This window comes from Aulonocara stuartgranti, assembly GCF_965226115.1.
Source record: "Aulonocara stuartgranti genome assembly, chromosome: 10".
NCBI lineage: Eukaryota > Metazoa > Chordata > Actinopteri > Cichliformes > Cichlidae > Aulonocara > Aulonocara stuartgranti.
Window position 1 is genome coordinate 15,285,841 of NC_138946.1, and position 26,628 is coordinate 15,312,468.

At 40.8% G+C, this 26,628-nt stretch overlaps 2 protein-coding genes across 2 annotated transcripts; one reads left to right on the forward strand and one right to left on the reverse strand.

The window, feature by feature from the left end:
- Positions 1-10,469: 10,469 nt before the first annotated feature.
- On the reverse strand, positions 10,470-14,200 carry LOC309715948 (E3 SUMO-protein ligase ZBED1-like). Its single transcript, XM_082549467.1, has 3 exons — positions 12,178-14,200; positions 11,370-11,989; positions 10,470-11,282 (listed from the first exon to the last, which is right to left on the reverse strand). Exons 1-3 carry the CDS (start codon positions 12,647-12,649, stop codon positions 10,887-10,889), a joined length of 1,488 nt encoding a protein of 495 aa, XP_082405593.1. The 5' UTR covers positions 12,650-14,200; the 3' UTR covers positions 10,470-10,886.
- A 5,889-nt stretch (positions 14,201-20,089) lies between these two features.
- On the forward strand, positions 20,090-26,624 carry asl (argininosuccinate lyase). Its single transcript, XM_082547939.1, has 16 exons — positions 20,090-20,291; positions 20,517-20,711; positions 21,123-21,206; positions 21,960-22,016; positions 22,109-22,206; positions 22,305-22,382; positions 22,476-22,553; positions 22,631-22,683; positions 22,804-22,866; positions 22,981-23,095; positions 23,808-23,892; positions 24,636-24,695; positions 24,788-24,871; positions 25,377-25,457; positions 25,985-26,091; positions 26,255-26,624. Exons 1-16 carry the CDS (start codon positions 20,277-20,279, stop codon positions 26,397-26,399), a joined length of 1,398 nt encoding a protein of 465 aa, XP_082404065.1. The 5' UTR covers positions 20,090-20,276; the 3' UTR covers positions 26,400-26,624.
- Positions 26,625-26,628: the final 4 nt, after the last annotated feature.

Below are 26,628 nucleotides of genomic sequence, written 5' to 3' on the forward strand. Positions count from 1 at the left end.
CTGCCAGCCCTCTCTCCTTGCTTTTGCAGCCTTTGCAGTATGGAACGCCAGGACTGCCATAATGAATTAATTAAATACACCATTAAATAATTAATTAAATGTGGCAATAATTAATTAAAATTGGAATTAATTAATTAAATAAATAGTTATGACACATGTAATTAATTAATTATTGACACATTTAATTAATTATTTATGTATTTCACATTTTAATTAATTATTGACACATTTAATTAATTAATTATTGACACATTTAATTAATTATTTATGTATTTCACATTTTAATTAATTATTGACACATTTAATTAATTATTGACACATTTAATTAATTATTTAATGATATATTTATTTATTTCATTTTGGCAGTCCTGACGCCTGGCTCTCGTCATGAAATAATTTTATCTGTCAGCCTCACCCATCAAACTCAGGGGGCGGGGTTAACGCTGCCCATGCAGCTTCTCTAACATTTGATTGGTTGCCGTGCAAAGTAAGTCAAAACAGGTCGATCCTAGATAATCGATTGCTTGTGTAGACTTGGGGCAGCCAGTTATCCCAGAATGCAGATCAAATCACAGGCCGTTTTTCTGTCACCAGCTACACTTTTAACAGTGTTTTAGCCGCGAATGTCGCGCCGTATGTCTGGTCAGGTTGTCAACATAGAACATGTTTGCAAAAGTGCTCAGATGTTTTCAGAGATTTCACTAGCTCTGCTAACAGTTAGCATGCAGAGCGCACCGAGGGGGTACATTAACCGGTTTGTTTACATATTCCACTCTCCGTGTTCCACATGTTGCATTCGCAGATTCTCATTTTCACCGAACGATCGTCTCTTTCCGCCTGGTCTTGTGTCTCTGTGCTTCTGTAACATAAAGAACGAGCTGACATTTTTCTCACGAAACCAGCGATCAGCTCAACAGACCCTCAGTTTACCTGCATGCATCCTCCTCCTCATCTGTCAGCTGTTTAACACCTGCTGCTAATTCAAGAAACACGCCTAGTTACCTGGTGATAGTCACAGTTTAACTGCACAAGATAAGTAAATATAGTATTTTCCCCGAGCGCAGAGCTGCTGGAGCTTGTTTCCTTACAGAGCACTTTATAGGCGAACAGCTTCATCAGCGGCTGATGTCCAATCACCAGCACACAGCTTTCAAACCTCAGCTGAGTTTTAGCTCTCAGTGGTTAAATGCTGGACTTCATTCACTCAGGTTCTGTCTGTCGGGTCACGTTTACTTCGCTGTTTTATTTACAACTGAGCAAATCGGTTTGGCTGAGGTTAAAGTTACGTTTCATAACTGCATAGTTTCACAGACGTTTAATGAACCACTGGCACATGTGTTAGACTGAACTATCATCTAAATATCATCTGTTTTTTAATAGTTATTCAACTGTATTCTAAGCACCAGCTGTCTGTTAGAATGTGATTTTTTTTCTCTCTCTGTTGGCAGAGGTATAAAAATGCGCAGGAAAATCTGACGTGCATGGCGAACTTCACCGACGATATTTAGGGAGGAATAAACACACATCAAACATAAATGAACCATTTGCCTGTCTCCATAATTGAGAGCATTTTCTCTTCTTATGTCAACACTCTCTCTCTCTCTCTCTCTCTCTTTTTTTTTTTTTTTTTTTTTTTTTTTTGCTTTTTCGGTCAGGTTATGTTTACCTGTCAAAGGCTTGTTACAAACTATGAAACACATTGTGCAGACTTCTGGATGTTAGAAGAAAACGAATACTGCTCATGAATGAGACTAAAGGCAGGAAGGTGTCCTTTAAAACTAAACATGTTAATAGGACCTCCCTGTTTATATCATAGTTTATGATATAGCACGTGTATTTCAGTAATAGCCTGCTGAGGCCACTATACGTGCTGGCCTCATATCAAATGTGAAGGCAGACTGAGTCTATGTTTGACGTTTGTTTATATCTAATCTTCCTTTTCAAACATTTAAACAGCAGCGAGTCTGCAGCTGAGGGAATACAAATTCAAATTGTCGGAACAGGTTTGCTCGTTTCTTGGATTCATTTGGTGATTTATTAAATGTATAACTGTGTGGTGGGGCGTGGTCTGCGGTGCCGTGCAGGGAGGGCGGACGCACCTGCACGGCATCCTTAATCACGCCCGCCTAGTTAAAAACACGGGGACTGAGGGGTTTGGGGGTGTTGTGGTGTGGTGAGATGTAAATAAAGATGACTCTGAACGTTGCTCCGTGGTCCCGCCGTGTCTTATTCACGCCACATTGGTGTCGAAACCCAGGAGGCAGCACGGCGGGTCCATATCGGAGCCAGGGAATGGAGGAGCTGGCCCAGAGGGTGGCCGAAATGGCGGCCGCCCAGCGGGAGCAGGCGGCGGAGGTGCGTCGCCAGCAGGAAGAGCTGCAGGACCAGTCCGAGCGGCACCTGGAAAGGATTGGGGAGCTGGCGGCGCTGCTCTGGGCCTGGGCGCCACCCCCACAGGTGTGTCCCGAGGACAGTGAAGCGGTGGAGGAGCCGCGTGAGGCACCTCAGCAGCCGGAGGTGGCAGACGAGGCGCGCGGGGATCTGCGCCTGCCGGAGGAGGGGGAACAGCCAGGTGAAGGGCTGCTCCTGCCGGGAGTGGTGGATGAGCCGCTCCAACCGGAGGCGGCAGACGAGGTGCGCGAGGGTCTGCGCCGGTTGGAGAAAGAGGAGCTGCACGAGGGGCTGCTCGAGCCGGGAGTGGCGGCGGAGGGAGCAGTAGTGACGGAGGAGTCGCGCTATGGGCTGCTCCAGCAGGGAGCGACAGCGGTGACGGAGGGGCCGCGCAAGGAGCTGGAGGTCCCAGTGCCAGGGGAGCTTGCTCGAGTGGAACTGGCGAGCGAGGCGGGCGCCACGCTTGAGATCGCCGTGCTCGCCAGACCGGCCTCACCACCACCAGAGGCCTGTACACGCCACACCTCTGCCCAGCCACCTGTGAGCTGGGGCTCACGCTTGTGCCGGCCGCGCCGGGTGCACCTGTCACGTGTCCGACTTCCGAACCAGCTTTGCCTGCGCCGCTGGATTCGCGGGCGGCCGCCTGAACTCGCACCTCCCCGTCGCTTGGCCGGGGCCTGGGGGTGCCAGCTGTCCGGGCTGATTCCCTCTCCCACTGGCGGTGGGGGAGTAGGTTCGGCCGGATGGCTCCCCGGCCTCAATCGGGCGATGGGGGTATGTGGTCTGCGGTGCCGTGCAGGGAGGGCGGACGCACCTGCACGGCATCCTTAATCACGCCCGCCTAGTTAAAAACACGGGGACTGAGGGGTTTGGGGGTGTTGTGGTGTGGTGAGTGTAAATAAAGATGACTCTGAACGTTGCTCCGTGGTCCCGCCGTGTCTTATTCACGCCACAAACTGTTATTCTAATCTGCTGCTGAGTCTCTTACACTTTTCTTTATGCTGTATATTTTCACGTCTCTGGAATAGTTGGCAGTTAGATAGTCAGCTGGGAAACTTTGTGTTAACTCATGGAGCTGAGGATATCGTGGATATGCTGACCTCGCTGCGTGGTGTACAGAGCGAGGTCAGCATGATTAATATTCACAATAAAAATATTAGCCGAACATCATGAAGTCCGTATGTGTTTCATAGTGTCGAACAACCTTTGTACAGTTAAAGCCAGCAGTTACTACATGACGGAAACACCAACGTTATCTCTTTTATGTGTTTATACACAGGTCACGCTGATTACTGAACAAAAACCCAAAGATCAGATGTTAAACAGATTTATTTGCTCTCTCTCCTCCTTAAACATGTTTTTAATGTTAGTTATAATTCAGAATTGGCGACTGAAACACGTAGGACACATAAGAACATCAGGAAATAAAACACCGATAAATATAACCTCAGTAAAAGAAGTCAGCGGGGGTTACTACAGCTGTGTACCGGGGCCTGCGCTTTGTCGGTGGGATTGCTTGCGAGGCGAGCGGGTCTATCCCACGCTTTGCCGTGAGACTGGGACGACATCTCCGAAATCATCGAAACACTTTTGCAAAGAGGCTGTATCTTGACAAACCGACCAGACACATGAAGATTAAACCACTACAATCTCGGCTAAAAAAATATTAAAACGGTATTTAGTAACACACAAACAGGGTTTTTCAAAGCTCAGTTCTGTTAGCTTCCACATGCCGGTTGTTGTGTGCTAGAAACAATGGCCACCAGGCCAAAGCAATGGTTTTGACTCGATCAGCGTTAACCCCGCCCCCTGAGTTTGATGGGTGAGGCTGACAGATAAAATTATTTCATGATGAGAGCCAGGCGTCAGGACTGCCAAAATGAAATAAATAAATATATCATTAAATAATTAATTAAATGTGTCAATAATTAATTAAATGTGTCAATAATTAATTAAAATGTGAAATACATAAATAATTAATTAAATATGTCAATAATTAATTAATTAAATGTGTCAATAATTAATTAAAACGTGAAATACATAAATAATTAATTAAATGTGTCAATAATTAATTAATTACATATATATAACTATTTATTTAATTAATTAATTCCAATTTTAATTAATTATTGCCACATTTAATTAATTATTTAATGGTGTATTTAATTAATTCATTATGGCAGTCCTGGCATTCCATATTGCAGTGTTCCCTTGCGTTTTAATTAAACTCTGAAACTCCTGAAATCCCTCACTCAAGAGTTCTTGCTCTGCTGCCGAAAAATACCGAGCCGAGCGCGCTCCTTCGACATTTTCGCCGACCAATCAGAGGGTTGCCGATCAATGTTTCTACTATCGATGCGTAGCCCCTTTTACGACACCCAGTGATCTCACATTACTTCATCCAGCTGTACTAATCGTCAACAGCAGGTGTGTTCGGAGAACCGGATTAGCGAGCTCACGGTTAGCGCGATGATTTGGTCTTGGATGTGTCATTTGATCTTGGATGTAGTAAGCGACGTACGAAGAACGGGCCCCAGCGCTCTGTTTGGCACTTTCTGCAAATGTGATGTATGTACTGCGGCAGTCATACAGACAACTGGATGGTCCAAAAGTTGCCCTACCTACTACTGGCTGAGGTTTTAGAAGAGTTGTGGCTGAACTACATAAAAATATCATTAATTTTAATCTCCCCAATCAATGATAATGTCATGTTGGAATGTTGTTAAAGAGGGTCAAAAATGTTTCAACCCAGTTTGTTTAGCAGATTCTGTATAGCAGCTTTAATATAGGGAGAACACAACTTCCTGATTGTGTGAGTAAAATCAGGTTTTTTCTCTTTGTCAGTTTAACAGTTTCTGTTTTGCCTGTCACTGTTCCCTGTTTTCTTACCTGGTTCTTACTTTCTCCTCACGTTCCCCTCTTTCCTCTCTCCCTCTTTGGACTGATAATCATACACAAATAGATTGTATTCAATTAAATGAAAAATTACATTAATATAAAAAAAATACTATTAAGATCACTAACAAAAAGTCCTCTCTCAGTGTACTTTCAACCAAAAGGCAAATAACCAAACCACATGTATATCTAATAAAAGATAAATATTGAAACACTGATCCAACATTATTCCTGATTCACGGCTCATTTGATTTTACACTTTTACCTGAATGTGGCTCCTTTTTTTTTTTTGAAAAAACAAACAAAAAAAACAACCCCCCCCCCCCCCCCCAAAAAAAAAAAAAACCCACACACACACAACACGTCCTTATATCCATTATGTACCTGGCTGTCTCTCTCTACACAAACACACACCAGGAGTTATAAGGTTAATGGGCATTCAGTCAGTTAGCTAGTTAGTATCCATTTATAACAGGACAGTGGTAACAACAGTAGGCTACGGACAATTTTCAGTTTTAGATTTTAAATAGGCTGTATAAATTTCAATGGGAGCAACAGGACGGTCATATGTCGCTGATTTTACTACAGAGCAGGACGGATTGTAAGGTAGCAAACATTGTCGGAAAACAAGTTTTCAACACTGCAGGTTACCTGGTGTAATGTTTTTCAGCTAAAAAGAAACATGGTCTGACTCCTAACTATATAAAGAGTAACTGAAGGTTAAATGCAGCTAATATGTCCTGTTTTAAGCCAGGCACTTACACCTGCTTTACTGAACTAAAGGTCCTGGAAAGGTAATATAGGTTGAAGCTGGATGATCTCTATGTAAATATCCCATAGGGGTCATACAAGCTAGGTCCCTTAACCTGCGGTAGCTGTTGAAAGGATAAAGTTGTGGTATACCAGTGGACAGAAATACCATTATTACTTTAGGATTAGTTTAACACAAAGTCAGGGCTGACCAGGGACCATTGCTGTGAGTCACAGTGCGCAGCATAAAGGTCCTTTCACATCAGACACAGCATGTGCTGCTAATGCTAACTAAAAGCCAAGGATCCAGAACTTGTTGCGCTGGCTGCTGACTATGGGCTCAAAATGTGGTCATAAATATTTTGTACTTGTAAATCAGTTTTGTATTTGTAAAAAGAATTTGTGTGTGGACTTAGCCAAAAAATACGTGTGAAACTCTGCACTCAAGTTACAAGCACGAATTTTGACCCTATTTTTCTTTCTTTCATCTAATTGGTCAATGTCATTTCAATCACAAATTTAACAAGAACAGATGGGTTTGGCTATTGGAAGGGTGCTTTATGGAGCTTCAGGTCCTGAGGGAATAAATGGCTTTTTACATGCCAGCCCAGCGTTTTCCTTCATCACCACGAAGGAAAACAGTGTGTGGTGGTCCGAGTTTGGTGATTTTTGTGTCACAGGGTTATGTGCTTAATACAGGGACTTCCAGAGCCTTTTCAACAATGCTGTGGCATTGTTGTGGAAATGACACAGTCTTCACTAGTGGGGATAGTTACAAAGCTTTCTTCGTTATGAATTAGCAATACATGTTTTTATTGAACATTTGAAGATAAAAACCCAGAAACTCTTGTAGAGGACATAAAGATAGAAACGACAAGGAGCAGGTGCATCTAGTACAGGTAGAGCTGCCGCAAAAACCCGCAGAGCTCAGCAGCCAGCGCAACAAATTCTGGATCCTTGGCTTTTAGTTAGCATTAGCAGCACATCCTGCGTCCGATGTGAAAGGACTCTTATGCTGCGCACTGTGACTCACAGCAATGGTCTCGGGTCAGCCATGACTTTGTGTTAAACTAATCCTAAAGTAATAATGGTATTTCTAACCACTGATATACCACAACTTTACCCTTTCAAAAGCTACTTAAAGTTAGGGGACCTAGCTGCTATCAGATATTTATATAGAGATCCTCCAGCTTCAAACTGTATTATCCTTCAAGGACCTGGGCCCTATTTCAGGAAGCCGGTTTAGTGCAAACTCTGAGTAAGTATACCCTGAGTTAACGAAAACTCTGGGTTTTCGGTTTCACAAAGCGAGTTTAGATTAATCCTGAGTGAGTTACTATGACGACACACTCCGTAAAGCTAACCTGCCCCCTAGCAGGTTTACTTCAACTAACCCTGACGTTCTCCGCCTCTGTGTCGGAAACCTGACTGTAGGAAGTGTCAGACATGGCGTGCCCCTTCCTTGAAGAGCCAGTAGATGTTGAAGCCCAAATTCTCCGCAGAGCTCTCCGCCGGGAGAGAGTGATCAGAGCGCGTTTGGACATTTTATCATTTCCTGATGATTTTCTGTGTGAACGTCACCGTTTGTCAGCACAATCTATAATTTATTTGAATAACATCCTCAGGCCTAATATTGCTCATGTGACACATCGCGGACATTCTCTCAGTTCTGTACATATTATTTGTATTGCACTTTGTTTTTTTGCAAACGGGAGCTTTCTGTATAATATTGGTGACGCTGAGCACGTTTCCAAGGCTACCGTCTGTCGGGCAGTCAGGAATGTTACAGTTGCACTGAAACATCTCCTGTACTCGTTTGTGGTGTTCCCATTATCACAAATGTGGAAGCCAACTGCTCAGCCTCTGTGAGTGGTGGTGGTGGAGGACCCCCACCTGTTTTTCGGGCCTCCGCTTTTTTTCTGTTGGCTATAACGGGTCACATTTGAGCATACAGAGTAAGCAAATATGTACTTGTAATGTGCTCAGATAATTTTAATAAGTGCTTACAGAAAGAAAATTAATGTAGCCTCTAACTGCAATTGATTTACATAGGACAAACAGACCAAGCACTATGGCTCATAATACAATTACACCTTACCTGTTTGGACTATATTTTTATATTTCATTTTTACTTGCTGCCAGGAACGTTTGGGGCCTGTTGGGTTGCACCTGCGCTCACATCATGTCACAAAATAAAATGTATAAAATAAAAAATAATAAAATAACGTGTTAAATGGGTGGAAATCCCTAGATCAATGTTTAAATTAACACTCACGCATTGACTCTGTCGGCTATGTTTTGCCATGCATGCTCCCTTTCTTTTGCAGCTGAGGCTGTGTTACTTTTTTTCTGCAAAATTTGCATGTTATCGGCATATGCTGCCATCAGAATTTCGGCCTCAAGCGCTGTAAGATACATTGACCGCGCCTTCTTTCCCTCCGTCTCCATGGTGACTCGCTTAATCTGTGCTCCACTAATCAGGGCTTTATGTATCCTCGTGCGCGCGCTTAACTTGGGGTTAAAGCAACTCCGCGTTGATTGAACTAATTGTTATCAGCCTTTCTGAAACCGAATATTCCGAGTTGGACAGTTCGGGGTTACTCAACCCTGAGTATCGTTTTTCACTCTGAGTTTTCTAGAGTTTTCATCTAGGCCGCGATCTAATCTAATCAAGTTTACATAAAGTAAACCTGCTCCCGAGCAGGTTTACGCTTACGGCTCTGTTGCTATGACAGCAAGTCCCGGATGAGCTTCGGGGAACCGAACGATCCAAGATCACGCGAAATCGTCAACAATCTAATCCAGCTAACTTACTTAGCGAGGTACGAAGAACAGGCCCCTGGTCTCATTTCGACTGTGTTAGTCTGTTGTGAAAACGTCTCACTCCCACCAGTCTGAGATTCACTCTGCAGCACATAAACGTCATCAAGACTGCCAAGGTGACTTGCTGGTGGATCGGACTTGTCGAGGAATGTGATCTTGAAAGTTTCACCATCGTGATCGTCGACTAAAATGCACACCTGTTTCTACTTCAGTGCTTATGTTATAGAGCACACAGTTCTTAGTGAATACTGTACTGACCTTTAATTACAGTTAAAAACAAATTAAAACAATAATGTGGACTTGCATGATTGCCAAGCAAAAAACAAGGAAACACCAAAAGCTAGCAGCTAAATTGTTAAAACAACAAGTAGGAGTAACAAGTGCACACCAAACACACTCGATGGGAGACGAGGCACTCTGCCTAGGACCCTTCTCTCCAGGACCCTTCTCTCCATCTGGCATAAAGGATTGTACCTAAAACAGGAAAAGAAAACAAACCCAAACAAAACCCAAAACGCACTCAGGCAAAAATCACAGTAGCCCCAATGAGGGCGATTATCGCAATAACAAACAGAAAATCACGCACACCAACGTACGTACGCACGCGTGTACACGCACGAGCCGGCCAAGGATAAGCAGCAGAAAATCGAACAAACGTAAAGCACTGCTGTTAATTTCGACATAAATGAAGACAAAACTAAACACCAGTGACGTTTGTAGGGTTAATGAAGTTGGACAAGCTGGTAAATAATGTGCTACGTGGTGGCTAGAAACAGAGCTGCAATCGCATGGCAGGAAAAAGATGCTGTAAACGGACCAAACCATAGTCAGGAGAGCAGATGGGAGAGCATCAATCCATAAAACGAGTTTAGTCAGTTTAACATACTGCTACATGGGATGGGCTATAGTTGCTTTAAAACGTGCTGCCGATGAATTGTGCTTTAAAAAAAAAAAAAAAAAAAAGAAAAACAGCAACAATATTAAAAAAAACAAACAAAAATGAGAGGCCGACAGTGATCACCGTTCTTTAAGAAGAAAAAGCCTCAAGAAAAAGGCACTTGGGGCACCCATCAGGAAAAGGGCGGGTGCTCAATTTTTATTCGAGGTTAGTAGAATCTATAGTTTTTCACTGGTAGTTAATGCTTAGATGCTCACACTGATTAGAAACCTGCTGACATATCAGTATATGTGTAGGGACAGCTGTATACACGATCACGGGCGCCTGATATTAGTCACAAATTTGACAAGCTGAACGCATTGTGTACTGTACAGGAGACACGGCACAAGACTGATTGACTATGGGCTCAAAATGTGGTCATAAGTATTTTGTACTTGTAAATCATTTTTGTATGTGTAAAATTTGTGCGTGCGCAAAAAAGATTTGTATGTGTAAAAAAAGATTTGTGTGTGGACTTAGCCAAAAAAGACCCTGCAAGTTACAAGTACGAATTTTGACTAGGGCTGCACGATATTAGGAAAACCTGCGATGTGCGATAACTGTGATCAATACTGCGATAACGATATGACTTGCGATAAAATAAATAGCAAAAAAAAAACAAATACATAATTTCCGTTTTACTGCACAGTTTTATTTAATGAAAGCTGCTGTATTAGCAGTGTAACAACAAAGTGCAGTCAAACATTGAACCATTGCCCCCATAAAAAAATTTCTGAGGCTTGAATTCTGAAAGACATCCTTCCCGGTCTCTATAATTAGTTTTAAATAAACATAACTTAAATTATACTGCAAATTATCTCTATTCAGTTGTTCATCATTTTACCACTCACCAAGTAGTTATGATGCAAGTCAAAACTGGAGTGGAAACTTTACTAGATTAAACTATAGGTAAGAACTTGTCTGCTGTGGGAACACACCAAAGAACAATTGTCTACCTTTGTGGTCGTACTGGCCAAGACTAATATTATCAACAATTAAGAACAATGTAGGTAGTGTATTTTTGTAATTTTTTGAAAAAAAAAAAAAAGGTTTCTCTATCTTGCATTCATCCTTCCTGAGTGAATGTTTTTTATGGCAAGTTCTTGTTAAGGAAAACCAACATGTTTACTCTCCAAGGTTTTAAACATGTGCGCTGACATGTTACTATGTTTCCTGATGTACTAAAAAGTCTCTCTGAAGGTGAGCTACTTGCAGGTATGCAGAGATACTTCCTTGCAAGCTTGCTTAGCTGTGGGAATGTCATTTTGTGGAGTTTCCACCATGCCAAGGGGTCTTCCTCACTGTCTATGGCCGTGGATAGCAAGTAGCTGTTAAGCTCAGCTTCAACAGCTTGTGAGAGATGCATAAAAGAGGAGGTAGGGATTGGAGCTGCCTTGAAGAAACTGCCCAGGGACTTTTTTGCCTTCTTCAGGGGACGACTGGGTGGATCATCTGTCTGGGCCTCTGGTTCAGCGGAGCTTCTCTCCTGGAACAGAAAGCAGATTATAAGAAAAGTAAACATTTTGGACTAAATATGAATTGAAAGGTTTTATATATAAGCATGCATGAATACCTTCTGTGCCACTGCTTCCATTTCTGACATCACTCTGGTCTTGATGTCTGAGACTCGATCAGTGCTGGTGTAGCTGACTTTAAATCTGGGATCCATGAAGCACGCCATGTCCATAAGTTCCTGGGTAGCTGGATTTTCATATTTAGTAATCAGGTACTCGAGGATTTTCTTCTTAATTGATTTTGTCAAATCACTGTCTTCTTCCTTCTCTGCAAGCACCGACGTCTTCATCAGATGAAGGACTGGTTTTACATATGAAACACTAACGTAGCTCTCACCAGACAGGGCATCTGTAAAGTCTTGCAGGGGGTGTAATGCCTGGTTGACAGACTCCAGTACCTCAAGATCCTGCCAAGTAGGAATCAAGTGTCTTGATTTCTTGTCTGCTGAGATGACATCAGAAATGGCCCGCTGCTGCTCCAGGACTCTCTCAATCATCTTCTGCCTGGAACCCCACCTGGTTGGGCATTCTGTGATCAGTGTGTGCTCTGGGAGGTTGAGCTTCTGCTGTGCTTTTTTCAGAGCCATCTTTGCTTTCCAGCTGTGGCAAAAATGTCCAACTAACTTTTTGCAAAGTCCAATGGCTCGGGCAATGCGGGCATCATCTTTGATAGAATTTTCTGGAGAAATAAGAGGAAACAAAAAAACTGTCATGTTTAAAACCTTTTTTTTAAAAAAAAAAAAAAACTAATTGAAATTTATAACTAAAGTTGTCTAAAAAGGTAACATTATCCTTATCAATATCAATTTGATAATAATGTATAGCACATTTTCATTGCTAAAAAGATCTGCCTTGAATAAAACTTACCGATTGCAAGGTGCAGCCTGTGTCCAAAACACTGAAGTCTGACCCAGTTGTTTAGCTCCGTGGCTCTCACAACATTGGCACCGTTGTCTGTGGTGATGCACACTTGTCGATCTTCTTTAAGATCCCAGCTGGCTAACACCTCACGTAATACATGGGCTATATTTTCACTAGTGTGGGAGTCTGGAAAATACACAGTCTCTAGACACCGTGTTTTCAGTTCAAAGTCTTCGGTGAGGAAGTGCACTGTGAAACTCATATATGGTTCCGTTGTACGACTTGACCATAGGTCTGTAGTGCTTGCGTAGTTTTCAGCTTGGCTCAGTTCAAACATGACGGTCTTGCGGCATGTTTCATACATTTGTGGAATGGCGACATGTGAAAAGTAGTTTCGTGAGGGGATGCGGTATCTCTGGTCCACTTTATGTATCAGACTGGTGAAGCCCTCTCTGCTAACTGTATTTATAGGCATCATGTCTTTAGCCAAAAAATGTGTAATGGCCTCTGTTATTTCTTTGTACCGCTTCGACGTTTTCTCATAAGGAATTCCACTTGAAAAACTCTGATACAGAGACGGCTGTTGGACTGCTGCGCTCTTTGTCTTAACATTAGCAACCTTTGTTTGGCTAGCCCTATCTTTCTGGAACTCTTCAAACAGTTCTCTGTGGTTGTATTGAAGATGATGGTGGAGATTAGTCGTGTTTCCTCTGGTGGTTGCCACGAGTGTTCGGCAAGTTTTGCAGAGTACCTGTGTTTGGAGAACGTCGTCTTTATCAAATCCAAAGTACCTCCAAATAAGTGAGGTACTATTTTTTTTTTAGCCACGAGTTCAGTAGCATTCTCGTCACGCGTCTCGCTCTCAGCCATTACAACTCTGACTCGTTGCTGCAGCGTTGTTCGCGCCCGACCTGCGTAGGAGGCGGGCCTCTAATCCATTTGATTGGTTAATGCCGTGAAGGGCTCTATTCGACTGGTCAAATGTGTAAATGGATTTCTTTGATTGGTAAATTCTTTACAGCACGTGTGTAAACATTTTAAGGTACCCAATTATCGCAGTTTACGCCGTCTTTTGCGATGGGCCCATCGCGCAGGCTGATATCGCGATGACAATAAATTTTCGATTTATCGTGCAGCCCTAATTTTGACCCTATTTTTCTTCCTTTCATCTGATTGGTCAATGTCATGTCAATCACAAATGTAACAATCCAATCAGAGAACAGATGGGTTTGGCTGTCGGAGGGGCACTTTTTTGAACTGCAGGTCCTTGAAGGATAATACAGTTTGAAGCTGGAGGATCTCTATATAAATATCTGATAGCAGCTAGGTCCCCTAACTTTCAGTAGCTGTTGAAAGGATAAAGTTGTGGTATATCAGTGGTTAGAAATACCATTATTACTTTAGGATTAGTTTAACACAAAGTCATGGCTGACCCGGGACCATTGCTGTGAGTCACAGTGCGCAGCATAAGAGTCCTTTCACATCGGACGCAGGATGTGCTGCTAATGCTAACTGCTAACTAAAAGCAAAGGATCCAGAATTTGTTACGCTGGCTACTGGGCTCTGTGGGTTTTTGCAGCAGCTCTACCTGTACTAGATGCACCTGCTCCTTGTCATTTCTATCTCTGACTTTATGTCCTCTACAAGAATTTTTTTTTTTTTTGCTAGTTCTTCAAATGTTCAATAAAAACATGTATGCTAATTCATAACTAAGAAAGCTTTGTAATGAAGACTGTCACTTCCAAAACACTGCCCTGCCCCCGTGGAAGTCCCTGTATTAAACACGTAGACCTGTGACACAAAAATCTCCAAACTCGGACGACCACAGACTGTTTTCCTTCGTGGTGATGAAGGAAAATGCTGGGTTGGCATGTAAAAGGGCATTTATTCCCTTCAAAGACCTGCAGTTCAAAAAAAGCGCCCCTCCGACAGCCAAACCCATCTGTTCTCTGATTGGATTGTTACATTTGTGATTGACATGACATTGACCAATCAGATGAAAGGAAGAAAAAAATAGGGTCAAAATTCGTACTTGTAACTTGCAGGGTCTTTTTTGGCTCAGTCCACACACAAATCTCCCCCCCCCCCCCCCCCACACAAATTCTTTTTACACATACAAATCCTGATTTACAACTACAAGACTGATTTACAAGTACAAAATATTTATGACCACATTTAGAGCCCACAATTGACAATCAAGACGCAGAACGCGCACACAATGCGCTGTAAAACAAACAGAAAAATATATACAAAATTGCACAAAAAAAATAAATCCGCGAAACAGCGTGGCCCCGAAAGGTGAACCGCGTTATAGCGAGGAACCACTGCACACCAAATTAATGTTTTTTAGGCTAATGCTTTCTCAAGGTGGAAAACGATCACGCTAACAATATCAACTGGTGTCAAGTAGGGCTGCCACAAACGATTATTTTGATAGTCGACTAGTCACCGATTATTTTTGCGATTAGTCGACTAATCAGATCATCATCCATTGGACGCAAAACTACAGCTTATTGCACCAGCAGCATCTGCTCTTATATAACTATCATCAGCTTACAGCTTTAAGTGTTTAAGGTCTGTGCTAACTAAAAATAAAGACAAGATGATAGTTTATTAAATTTTAATGAAATTTGCAGATTGTTTCGGTGAAGTTTAATAAACTCCTTGCTATCTAAAATATAACAGGACACTGGAGTATATTCTGGAGCATCTCACACTTCTGATAATCAGTTGTCTGCTTGACGTTTATTCAGCTGTGTAAAAACTATAACTTTAATCTCAGACAAACTGATTTACTCAGGAACAAATAAAATACTAAAAAAAAAAAAAAGCCAAACAATAACATTTTAAGTTATCTAAGTGACTCATATATATTTAACCTGAGTAGCAAAAGACGGCGGTGGGTTTGAAAATGATTTGCGGGGAGTCCGGTGTTCTCACGGCGCTAGTGAGCCTAGCCCCCGGCTCGCTAACGAGCTAGTGGGTAACAGATGTCTCCGAAAACGTCGGAGCGCTTTTGAAAATATGTGGTGTCCTGATAAACTGAGCAGATATTTGAGGTTTACACAGCTACATTCTCGCCTGAAAATATGTTAAACGTTTATTTTGTGACCCAGAAAGAATAATAAGAGTAACATTAAAACTAACCAGCTGCCGCCATTGTTGGAAATTGCGCTGGGCCGCGCTATGAATTCTGGGACACAGCTGCTTCTTCTTCTTCTTCGGGGTTTAACGGTAGCTGACATCCTTGTACATGCAATGCTGCCATCTTCTGTTTCAGTCCGTTATTACACTCTTAAATCCTGCCACTTATTCCTGCGTCTTTTGTGATCTTACAAAGCTTCAAACGACGCGTCGACTATTAAATCAGTCGTCGACGATTTTGATAGTCGACGTAATCGTGACTAGTCGACAAATCGTGGCAGCCCTAGTGTCAAGCCAGCCTTCAATTCGAGACTTGCAGTCAAGCCAGCCTCCAGTTTGTTTTACGTTCCCTGTGTATTCAAAGTATTACGGGAATGGATGTGGAAACCGGATTTCAAAATAAAAGCCAACTTCGAGTGAATTAACAGATATGTTAAGAAAATAATAACATATAATTTAGGCTTCTTTTTTTTTTTTTTTTTTTACAAACTCTAATGTTAGATCTATATGACACAGCCTTGTACCCTAATTGTGCCCTGTCACTATCAAGGCCATCTTATTTTGGATTTCAAAGTAAAAGCCCTGTGAATCTTCATTTTTGAACTACTCTTTCAATGACTTCATAATGCTCTTAAAAGCAAAAGTCGTATTTCCAAATACTATTTGAACTTTGTATCAACACTTTCCAACCGCAGTCTTTTTCACAGTAATACCATATCAATATCAAGTCAGTCTGATTTTGCCTTCCAAAATAAAGGCCTGTTGAAAATGCCCATAACTTACCTAACTTTCAGTGATTTCACAATGCTCTAAAAATGAAAATTGCTCTTTCCACAGGATAATTTCACTTTAGATCAACAGTATACATGACATGGTAACATCGTGAGGTTGTATGCTGTTGATCTAAAGTGAAATTATTCTGTGGAAACAGAAAATTTCCTTTTTAGAGCATTGTGAAATCACTGAAAGTTAGGTAAGTTATGGGCATTTTCAAAAGGCCTTTATTTTGGAAGGCAAAATCAGAATAACTTGAAATTGACATAGTACCATGGTGTGGTTTTACACTTTTGATCTAACATGGATTCATCCTGTGGAAACAGCAATTTTCATTTTTAAAGCGTTTTGAAATCGTTAAAAGAGTAGGTCGTATATGGGCAATTTGAAAAGGCTTTTATTTTGGAAGGCAACATCAGAATGACTTGAAATTGACATAGTACCATGGTGTGGTTTTACACTTTTGATCTAACATGGATTCATCCTGTGGAAACAGCAATTTTCATTTTTAAAGCGTTTTGAAATCGTTCAAAGAGTAGGTCGTATATGGGCAATTTGAAAAGGCTTTTATTTTGGAAAGCAAAATCAGAATGACTTGAAATTGACATGGTAACATCGTGAGGTTGTATACTGTTGATCTAAGGTGAAATTATCCTGTGGAAAGAGCAATTTTCATTTTTAGAGCATTGTGAAATCACTGAAAGTTAGGTAAGTTATGGGCATTTTCAACAGGCCTTTATTTTGGAAGGCAAAATCAGAATGACTTGAAATTGACATGGTAACATCGTGAGGTTGTATACTGTTGATCTAAAGTGGAATTATGCTGTGGAAACAGCAATTTTCCATTTTAGAGCATTTTGAATTCGCTACAAGAGTATGTCATATATGGGCAATTTGAAAAGGCTTTTTTTTATTTTGAAAAGCAAAATCAGAATGTCTTGCTATTGATATGGTATCACTGTGGGGCTGTATACTGTTGATCTAAAGTGGAATTACCCTGTGGAAACAGGAATTTTACTTTTTAGAGCATTTTGAAATCACTGAAAGGTAGGTCAATTATGGACAATTTGAAAAGTATTTTATTTTGGAAGGCATAATCAGAATGACTTGATATTGATATGGTATCGCTGTGGGTCTGTATACTGTTGATCTAAAGTGGAATTACCCTGTGGAAACAAGAATTTTTCATTTTAGAGCATTTTGAATCGTTAGAAGATTAAGTCAAATATCGGCAATTTCAAAGGGCCATTACTATGAAAGGCAAAATCAGACTGACTTGATATTGATATGGTATTACTGTGAAAAAGACTGTGGTTGGAAAGTGTTGATACAAAGTTCAAATAGTATTTGGAAATACGACTTTTGCTTTTAAGAGCATTATGAAGTCATTGAAAGAGTAGTTCAAAAATGAAGATTCACAGGGCTTTTACTTTGAAATCCAAAATAAGATGGCCTTGATAGTGACAGGGCACAATTAGGGTACAAGGCTGTGTCATATAGATCTAACATTAGAGTTTGTAAAAAAAAAAAAAAAAAAAAAAAGAAGCCTAAATTATATGTTATTATTTTCTTAACATATCTGTTAATTCACTCGAAGTTGGCTTTTATTTTGAAATCCGGTTTCCACATCCATTCCCGTAATACTTTGAATACACAGGGAACGTAAAACAAACTGGAGGCTTATGGGCTCAAAATGTGGTCATAAATATTTTGTACTTGTAAAAAAGATTTGTGTGTGCGTAAAAAAGATTTGTGTGTGCTGTAAAAAAGATTTGTATGTGGACTTAGAAAAAAAACCCTGCAAGTTACAAGTACGGATTTTTGACCCTATTTTTCTTCCCTTCATCTGATTGGTCAATGTCATGTCAATCACAAATGTAACAATCCAATCAGAGAACAGATGGGTTTGGCTGTCGGAGGGGCGCTGTTTTGAACTGCAGGTCCTTGAAGGGTGATACAGTTTGAAGCTGGAGGATCGCTATATAAATATCCGATAGCAGCTAGGTCCCCTAACTTTCAGTAGCTGTTGAAAGGATAAAGTTGTGGTATATCAGTGGCTAGAAATACCATTATTACTTTAGAATTAGTTTAACACAAAGTCAGGGCTGACCCAGGACCATTGCTGTGAGTCACAGTGCGCAGCATAAAAGTCCTTTCACATCGGATGCAGGATACGCTGCTAATGCTAACTGCTAACTAAAAGCAAAGGATCCAGAATTTGTTACGCTGGCTGCTGGGCTCTGTGGGTTTTTGCAGCAGCTCTACCTGTACTAGATGCACCTGCTCCTTGTCTTTTCTATCTCTGACTTGATGTCCTCTAGAAGAGTTTGTTTTTTTTGCTAGTTCTTCAAATGTTCAATAAAAACATGTATGCTAATTCATAACGAAGAAAGCTTTGTAATGAAGACTGTCATTTCCAAAACACTGCCCACCCCCACCCCGCGGTCCGCAGCGCTGTTGAAAAGGCTGTGGAAGTCCCTGTATTAAACACGTAGACCTGTGACACAAAAATCACCAAACTCGGACGACCACAGACTGTTTTCCTTCGTGGTGATGAAGGAAAACGCTGGGTTGGCATGTAAAAGGGCATTTACTCCCTTCAAAGACCTGCAGTTCAAAAAAAAGCTCCCCTCGACAGCCAAACCCATCTGTTCTCTGATTGGATTGTTACATTTGTGATTGACATGACATTGACCAATCAGATGAAGGGAAGAAAAATAGGGTCAAAAATCCGTACTTGTAACTTGCAGGGTTTTTTTTTTCTAAGTCCACACACAAATCTTTTTTACGCACACACAAATCTTTTTTACGCACACACAAATCTTTTTTACGCACACACAAATTCTTTTTACACATACAAATCTTTTTTACACACACACAAAATCTTTTTTACGCACACACAAAATCTTTTTTACGCACACACAAATCTTTTTTACACATACAAATCTTTTTTACAAGTACAGAATATTTATGACCACATTTTGAGCCCATAGAGGCTGGCTTGACTGCAAGTCTCGAATTGGGGGCTGGCTTGACACCAGTCAATATCAGCGGTAGATCGGCACTAAATGCCCAAAAGTTATAAAAACCTAATCCCGGCGACCCGAGCACCTATTATGAAGCCAAAGCTTTTGTCGAGAAAAGGGAGTTTAACTTTTAACTTACCTCTAAAGCGCGGCGTCCAACTGTACACTCCGGTGTATTAAATTGAACTGCTCTCTGCTGTCACAAACACGCCTAGTCATGTTGAAACTTGGCGCCTTTTCGCCTGTCTCCTGTTCCACAGGCAAGAAAAACACAGAATGCCATCTAGTGTACTGGAGTGTCCAACACATAACAAACAGAAGGACAGGACAACTGAACGGAATCCCTTTGTTGTCATTGTACACAGCACAATACACAATACAAACACATTTAAATAAACAAAATAACACACAGATAAAAAAAAAAAATCCCTATGAAAGATCTGAAAACAACACAAAGGAATCAAAGTCGCAAAAGCAATGCAGATAAATGTTAAATATATGGTTGTGTTTGCTATCAGCAGTCAGTGCAACTTAAATAGTTTCCAGTAGACATGTTCAAAATATGTGTACTTGTCTCCTTAAGAAGTATTCGTCTTCATTAAAAAGTTTTTGGTTTTAATTTTCTTACAAATCCAACATGCATCTTTGTTCAGTGCTGATAGAATGATAATTAATCCATCATCACTGTAAACATTTCTGTGTTAATTGTTGGTTTAGTTTAGCAAAATATATAACTTTGGAGGTCTTTCCAAAGAGTTAAATGTTCAACCATGAAAAACATAAGATATACTCCCTCGCAAAAGTGTTGTAAAAAGTAAAAAAAATGTCATCAACATTTAGGATTTAATTAATATATCTTACAGACAATTTCCAAGATACCATGTTTGAAATCAAGAGTACAACATTTTAATAATAATAATAAAAAAAGACGTTTCCTGACGGAACGACGTCAACTCTGCTGACTGCACACCTGTTACGTTGCAACGGAGCCCTAAACGTAGCAAGACGCCGGGACGTCTCCTCTGACGTTTTTTAAAGCGACACCAACCGCTTCAGTGGCAGCAGCCTCGTTCTCGCCGCACGTCTGAGTGCTTCAGCGTTAATTCAGCTAAACTACAAAACCAACATTACATCGCTACAGACGCCTACCGTCAGTTAAACATGGCCAGTACAGAGGTAAGCGTGCAAACGACGTACGGCCATTGGCGCGTTTGTTGTTTTAACACCCAGCTGGACACTTAACAACAAAAGCAAGCTGTCAAACTGGGGTCTCTTCTCCATTGAGGGCACATTAGCTAACAATAAACTAACCAAAGCCATGGAGTTTTACCTTGTAAAGTTCATGTTTTGACCTATTTGAATTTTTCTTTACTTTTTTCATGTTACCCTTTTCCTTCTCAGGGAAGTAAACTCTGGGGAGGTCGATTTGTTGGAGACACCGATCCTATTATGGAGAAGTTCAATGCCTCAATCGCTTATGACCAGAGGATGTGGGATGCAGACATCCGTGGGAGCAAGGCTTATGTTAAAGCTCTGGAGAGGGCAAAGCTTGTCAGCACGGACGAAATGGAGCAGATCTTACACGGGATGGCTCAGGTGAAGTCACAACATAAACCGCAACTAAGAAAGATAGTTCAGGGGCAACCACAGGCTGGCAGTAGCAGAAAATCACTTGCATGGTTATGTGAATCACTGCCTTCCCTTTGGCTGGTTAATAGATGACAGCTGAAAATGTGCCATGGTGCAGGATTCCTCTGAGTGTGAGCTGCACAATGGTGTCATCATGTGACATCTGTCAGCTGCTAAACAGCCTTAGTTCTTCTTTCATGCAGCTCATTTTTTAGGGTGCCCTCTCTGTCCTGAGGTTCTGCTTTATTGGTGCGATTGTCAATATGTAACCAGGACTGACATTTGCTATACTCATGCACAGTTACTGAAAACTTCCTATGTATTAATATATTTTATTTACGGATTATATTTTAAAACAGTCCCTATTTGTTTCTGCAGATTTCTGATGAGTGGTCTAGAGGTGTTTTTGTCATCAAACCCGGAGATGAAGATATTCATACCGCCAATGAGCGCAGACTAAAGGTGAGTTATGGCTTGTAGAATTTCTTTTTCCTTTCGTTTTCATGGCAACACTCAGCTCAATATGCTTTATATCATAAGGCAAAGACCCTACAACATTAAAAAGAAAAGTGCAGTGAACAGAGTTCGACTTATGAGGTAGTGCTTGGTGACAGTGGCAGAGACCTCCAACAGGACCAGACTCGGGGAGGCACAGCCATATGAGGTGACTGGTTGGGGTTAGAGGAGAAAGAAGAAAGGGAAATGGAGCATAGTGGAAGTAGAGAAGTATTTTTAAAAATATACAGGTTATGTTTTGCACAGTGTTCTAATTGTTGAATTGATCCTACCAAGAAGTGCTGCATGGTGCAGCAGAAGCTTGATAGAGCTTATTCCACATCAGTATTTTCCAGAAAACAATGAAAATTACATTTATAAACTCTACTGTTGATTTTAGTAGAACACTAAATGCGTGTGCTATCACTGCTGAAAACAATTAAAAAAATGTATACACATATATTGGGTTCAGATACTATTTATCGCTCCTGATGGCTGTTGCGATTTCTATTTGATGAGCGTAAGATTCTGTAAAATCGCTTTGGTCTTACCCTGATGTGTGGAGGATATAGAAGAAAAAAACTGCCAACGATAAAATGTAATTTGAGTGTTTTATTGTTTCAGTTTTGGGCTATAAAACACTGATCTCCTCCTCCGTTGAGGGCTTGGTGATCGCTGTGGTGACAGATGTCATAGTCGTGTGGCTACATGTTTTCTCAGGAGCTGATTGGTGCACCTGCAGGGAAGCTGCACACAGGCAGGAGCAGGAATGACCAGGTCTGTGTTTGTGATATTAAAACTGTAATGATTTAACTGTTATAGAATAGAAAAGATTAAAATATTACCCTCTGTGTGTTTTGATTGATCAGGTGGTGACTGACATGAGGTTGTGGCTGCGAAGCGCAATCTCAACCCTTACGGACAACGCGCTTCAGTTGATAACTACCATGGTGGAGCGGGCGGCAGCGTGAGACAAACACACGCTGGCATACGTAAACATGTGCTCTGCTGTAACCTTGCAGTTTTTAAAAAATGATATTTTCCATCACTTTTTCTGAAACTCAGAGAAATTGAAGTCCTTTTTCCTGGTTACACCCACATGCAGAGGGCACAGCCAATCAGATGGAGCCACTGGATTCTGAGGTGATCTTCCTGTACTGACATATTTGCAATTTTCCCGCCTTTCATATAAGACAGTGTGATGTTCACGTCAGTCTCGTGCATCTCTGTCTCCAGCCACGCTGTTGCCCTCAGCAGAGATGTGGAGCGGCTTCAGGAGCTCAAGAAAAGAGTTAACGTTTTACCTCTCGGCAGGTACGCCCTGAACGCGCTCGTGTGTGACTTTCATTTTGGTCTCACAGATATGATAAAATGAATCCTGTTGTTTTCAGTGGCGCCATCGCTGGGACTCCATTCGACATCGACAGAGAGCTCCTGCAGAGAGGTCAGGCCAATTGGCTTTTTGTTACCAATGTCTTCTTGTCATTTAACTGTTGTTTTTTTATAAAATATGAATTCAAAAATGAGCAGAAATTACAACATTTGCTGTCCTCTGGATCTGCAGAGCTGGGGTTTGATAGCATCAGTCTAAACAGCATGGATGCCACAGGCCAAAGAGACTTTGTTGGTATGTACTGTAAACTGTACACACCAGGAAGCTTTCAGACTAAAATGGATCCAAGCAGTGAAAAACATGAACTCTACTCTGAGTCCTTTCATGTTCACTTGTCTGTTTATTTAGCTGAGTTCTTGTTCTGGGCTTCGTTGTGTTTGACCCATCTCAGTAAGATGGCCGAGGACCTGATACTGTACAGCACAAAAGAGTTCTCCTTCATCACGCTCTCTGATGCCTACAGGTCGGTTCATGCTTTTATTTTGCAGTTCTTTAGCAGTATGTAAAGATCTGTGATTTACATATTGGAAAAAAATTACTGGCACATAAGAGGAGAGCTGTTCAGCAGTTTATTTACTTCATGAAAGTTTCTTATTACCTATTTTACAGGTAGTTTCAAGGCAAATTAAATCAATAATCAGTGTAAAACTAATAATTCAATTAAACAATCTAAATCAACAACAAATAAAGAAACTGCAATAATGCTAATCTATACATCCAATCACAGTTAGACAGAGATCGGAATGCTGCAGCAAGCAAAGGAAAAGGAACTTCAAGACATGTTGAGGAGGTCATTTAGCCATTTGAATCAGCTGTGTTGGATCAAGGGCACATATAAAACCTCCAGGACACCGGTCCTCGAGGCCTGGAGTTCGACACCTGTGCTGTAGAGGTTTGACAGTTCACTGGATTTCTGTGAGCATAATCTTGGTATTTAATCTATAATAAAACGGAGCCTAAAAGTCTACATCTCATCATTCAACATTTACAGCAACCAAAGTGCAAAGGCTGCAGTCACGAAGCTGTGTTATAAGTTAATAAAGTGAAATGTTATGTTTGAATCATTATTTTCTCTGTAGTTGTGTCCATTTAGCACTGATCTCTCTGCTATGACCTACTCTATTTTATGCTGCATTTTCATTGCCCTTCATGTATATTTGTGTGTCTGTGTGTAGCACCGGCAGCAGTCTGATGCCCCAGAAAAAAAATGCTGACAGTTTGGAGCTGATCAGGAGTAAAGCAGGTCGTGCCTTTGGCAGGGTAAGCCTGAAGGGTTGGCTTTAATGCTGTCTTTCTACGCATGTCAGTAGCTCACACTTGCAATTTTATTTTGCCAGATAACTTAAAAAAAAAAAGAAGTATAATATAGAAACACCAATGATGCTACAATAACTCTTTTCAATATCTTGGTATAGCTGTAATGTGCTGTGTGAGATCACTTCCATTAGTTCAAGTGTAGACCCTAAATCCTGTTTCTTCCTGTTGTAAATAGTTGATTCTTTGCTTTCATATTTTAACTTTTTAAAAAAGGGTCAATATGTTTAAAAGTGGAACTAACTGTAGATTTTCCTCTCTGGAGAACAGCTTGTTTTTCCTCTGCAGTACCAGCGCCCTCGTGTGTCCTAAAGCAGTCACTAGTTTTCCGTCACTAGAATCACAGTTGGCTGGTTTCAGTATGACAGTACAGTGCCAAACTGGAGAAAAACACATGTTAATAAATAGTCTATTTTCTAATAATTTAATATTTTATTATAGTGATACAATAGATCCTTCATAATTCATCATCAACACAGCTCTGTATGATGAAACCTGGGAACAGAAGGCAGAGGCGCATCAGTGTGGAGGGTGATAATAGTTTTATTGTAGTTGTCTGCCTTGCAGCTACAACAGTATCACCTTTCATGAGCATTCAGATGTGCTGTGCTCTCATAGTCTTTACTGCTTTCATTCTTTACTCGCTGCAGTTTTCTCACAAAACTCTTCCTGTGATTTTTGTATTTCAGTGTGCGGGCTTCATGATGACGCTGAAGAGCCTACCGAGCACGTACAACAAGGACCTACAGGTATGAAAGTCTGTCTTCACGTGGTTTCACTTGGAAGGAAGTCAAATTTCTCCTAATATCCAGCTCTCTTTATCACCATGCTCACCCTTCAGGAGGATAAGGAGGCCATGTTTGACTGCTATGATAACGTTCAGGCTGTGCTGCAGGTGACCACCGGAGTCATGTCAACTCTGAAGGTCAGACAATCAGTTCACTGCTGTTTCCTTTGAAAAATAAACCGAATACATTTCTTGGTTTGTAGATGGTAATTGATTTCCATAAAGACTATGTTAAAAAGTTAATATGGAAACAGTAACTCCTGTGTGGTTAATGAGATGCTTCATTTAAAGCTGAATCATTTCCACACTTCAGTGACATCGTGGCAGTTTGAGCCGCAGTGTTTGTATGCAGAGGTGGATTATGAGAATTGCATCACTGTCAGTCATCTTGCAGCATTAAACATTTTATTACAAGCACTGCTGAGGATTTGACAGAGCTGATTCTCTGTGGAGACTAGCAAACGACATTAACGTAGAAAGATTTTGTAGGGTTTTAAGTTCTGGCTCCATAAACTCAAGGCTGGAAGTTGAGACAGTTTTCCAAACAAGAAGAGGAATTTCAGTTTTTCTTCAGTTTTTTTTCAGTGTACAAATAATCTTGCAAAGGTTCAGGGTGTCCTTTAATTTTTGCTTATTTTTTTAGATCAATCAGACTGTGATGGAAGCTGCTCTCAGTCCTGACATGCTGGCTACTGATCTGGCCTACTACCTTGTGAGGAAGGGGGTGAGTAGATCATATATCCTTAAAATATTATATTATGTAGATGTTAACTATTATGTTATAGATATTCAGGATATGAAATTAATCTATATTATTATTTTTTTTTGAAATTACAATTTTGTCTTGCAGATATTTTTAGAACATAACAAATTACTGAGTATCAGTTTTGTAGTTTAGTTGTGTACAATATTCGAGGAAGTAATTACAAAGAAATGATTTCAAATGATGTCTACAGTTTGTACAGGAATTCAAACACTCTTCATAGCCTTTATTAGGATACAAGTTTATTAGTCCTAGTAACTAGTCCTAGGTAAACTAGTGTCTCTGGGTAGTGGTTTATCTAACAAGTGAAAGCTACCCTGTTTGATCCTGGAAGGAGACATAAATTTGTCAGCAAGGGTCTGTTTTGTCATTCTTTTTCTTTTTTTTTTATATGAGTTTATTCACATTAATTTTTCACTGCAAAATACTTTCCTGCATTTCTGCATGTTGTGTGTTACAGTGTAGCTGTGTGTTATTGTGTGTTGCAGGTACCATTCAGAGAGGCCCATGGTCTCTCTGGCAAAGCTGTGTTTACAGCTGAATCCAAAAACATTGCCCTGAATCAGCTCACTGTGGAAGATCTCACTGCTATAAGGTGGCTGTCTTCTTCTCACACACACAGACTTTTAAACTAAAAGCCTAAAACCTTCCAAATGAATCATTTTCTCTTCTTTTGATTTCTATCATGTTTTTCATACCATAATTTTAAACTCCTCTTTCTTATCTTTGTCTTTTCATTGTCTGCTCTGTACCTTCAGCCCTCTGTTTGGAAGTGACGTGTCCTCAGTGTGGGACTACAGGAGCAGTGTGGAGCAGTACAGCGCCCCTGGAGGCACAGCTAAGAGTAGCGTCGCTGCACAGGTGGAGCATCTGAGGAACTGGCTGAAGAAACACGCACAGTGACCTCTCGGTGTCACTCGGTGTAACCTTTAGAATCAGATTTGCAGAGCGAGGTTGAAGTGAAATCTTTGAGAACCACATTGCCTCCCAAACATTTCACTCTTCTCTCTTTAATATGGAGTGCCATTTCCATCCTGTGCAAACATGTGATGTTTGTCATTGATTGTGTACAAACTGGAAACTGACCAGTTTTAAATACCTGAAAAGAAAATAAATAGTGCCATGGCAGGTT

Bases quoted from the DNA above. Each gene is read 5' to 3' on its own strand.
- LOC309715948 (XM_082549467.1), bottom strand. From the start codon at position 12,649: ATGATGCCTATAAATACAGTTAGCAGAGAGGGCTTCACCAGTCTGATA. The intron at 11,990-12,177 runs GTAAGTTTTATT...TTATTTCTCCAG, and splicing joins CAGGCTGCACCTTGCAATCG to AAAATTCTATCAAAGATGAT. The intron at 11,283-11,369 runs GTATTCATGCAT...TTTCTGTTCCAG, and splicing joins TGGAAGCAGTGGCACAGAAG to GAGAGAAGCTCCGCTGAACC.
- asl (XM_082547939.1), top strand. The intron at 22,554-22,630 runs GTACGCCCTGAA...TGTTGTTTTCAG, and splicing joins AACGTTTTACCTCTCGGCAG to TGGCGCCATCGCTGGGACTC. The intron at 24,696-24,787 runs GTATGAAAGTCT...CTCACCCTTCAG, and splicing joins CGTACAACAAGGACCTACAG to GAGGATAAGGAGGCCATGTT.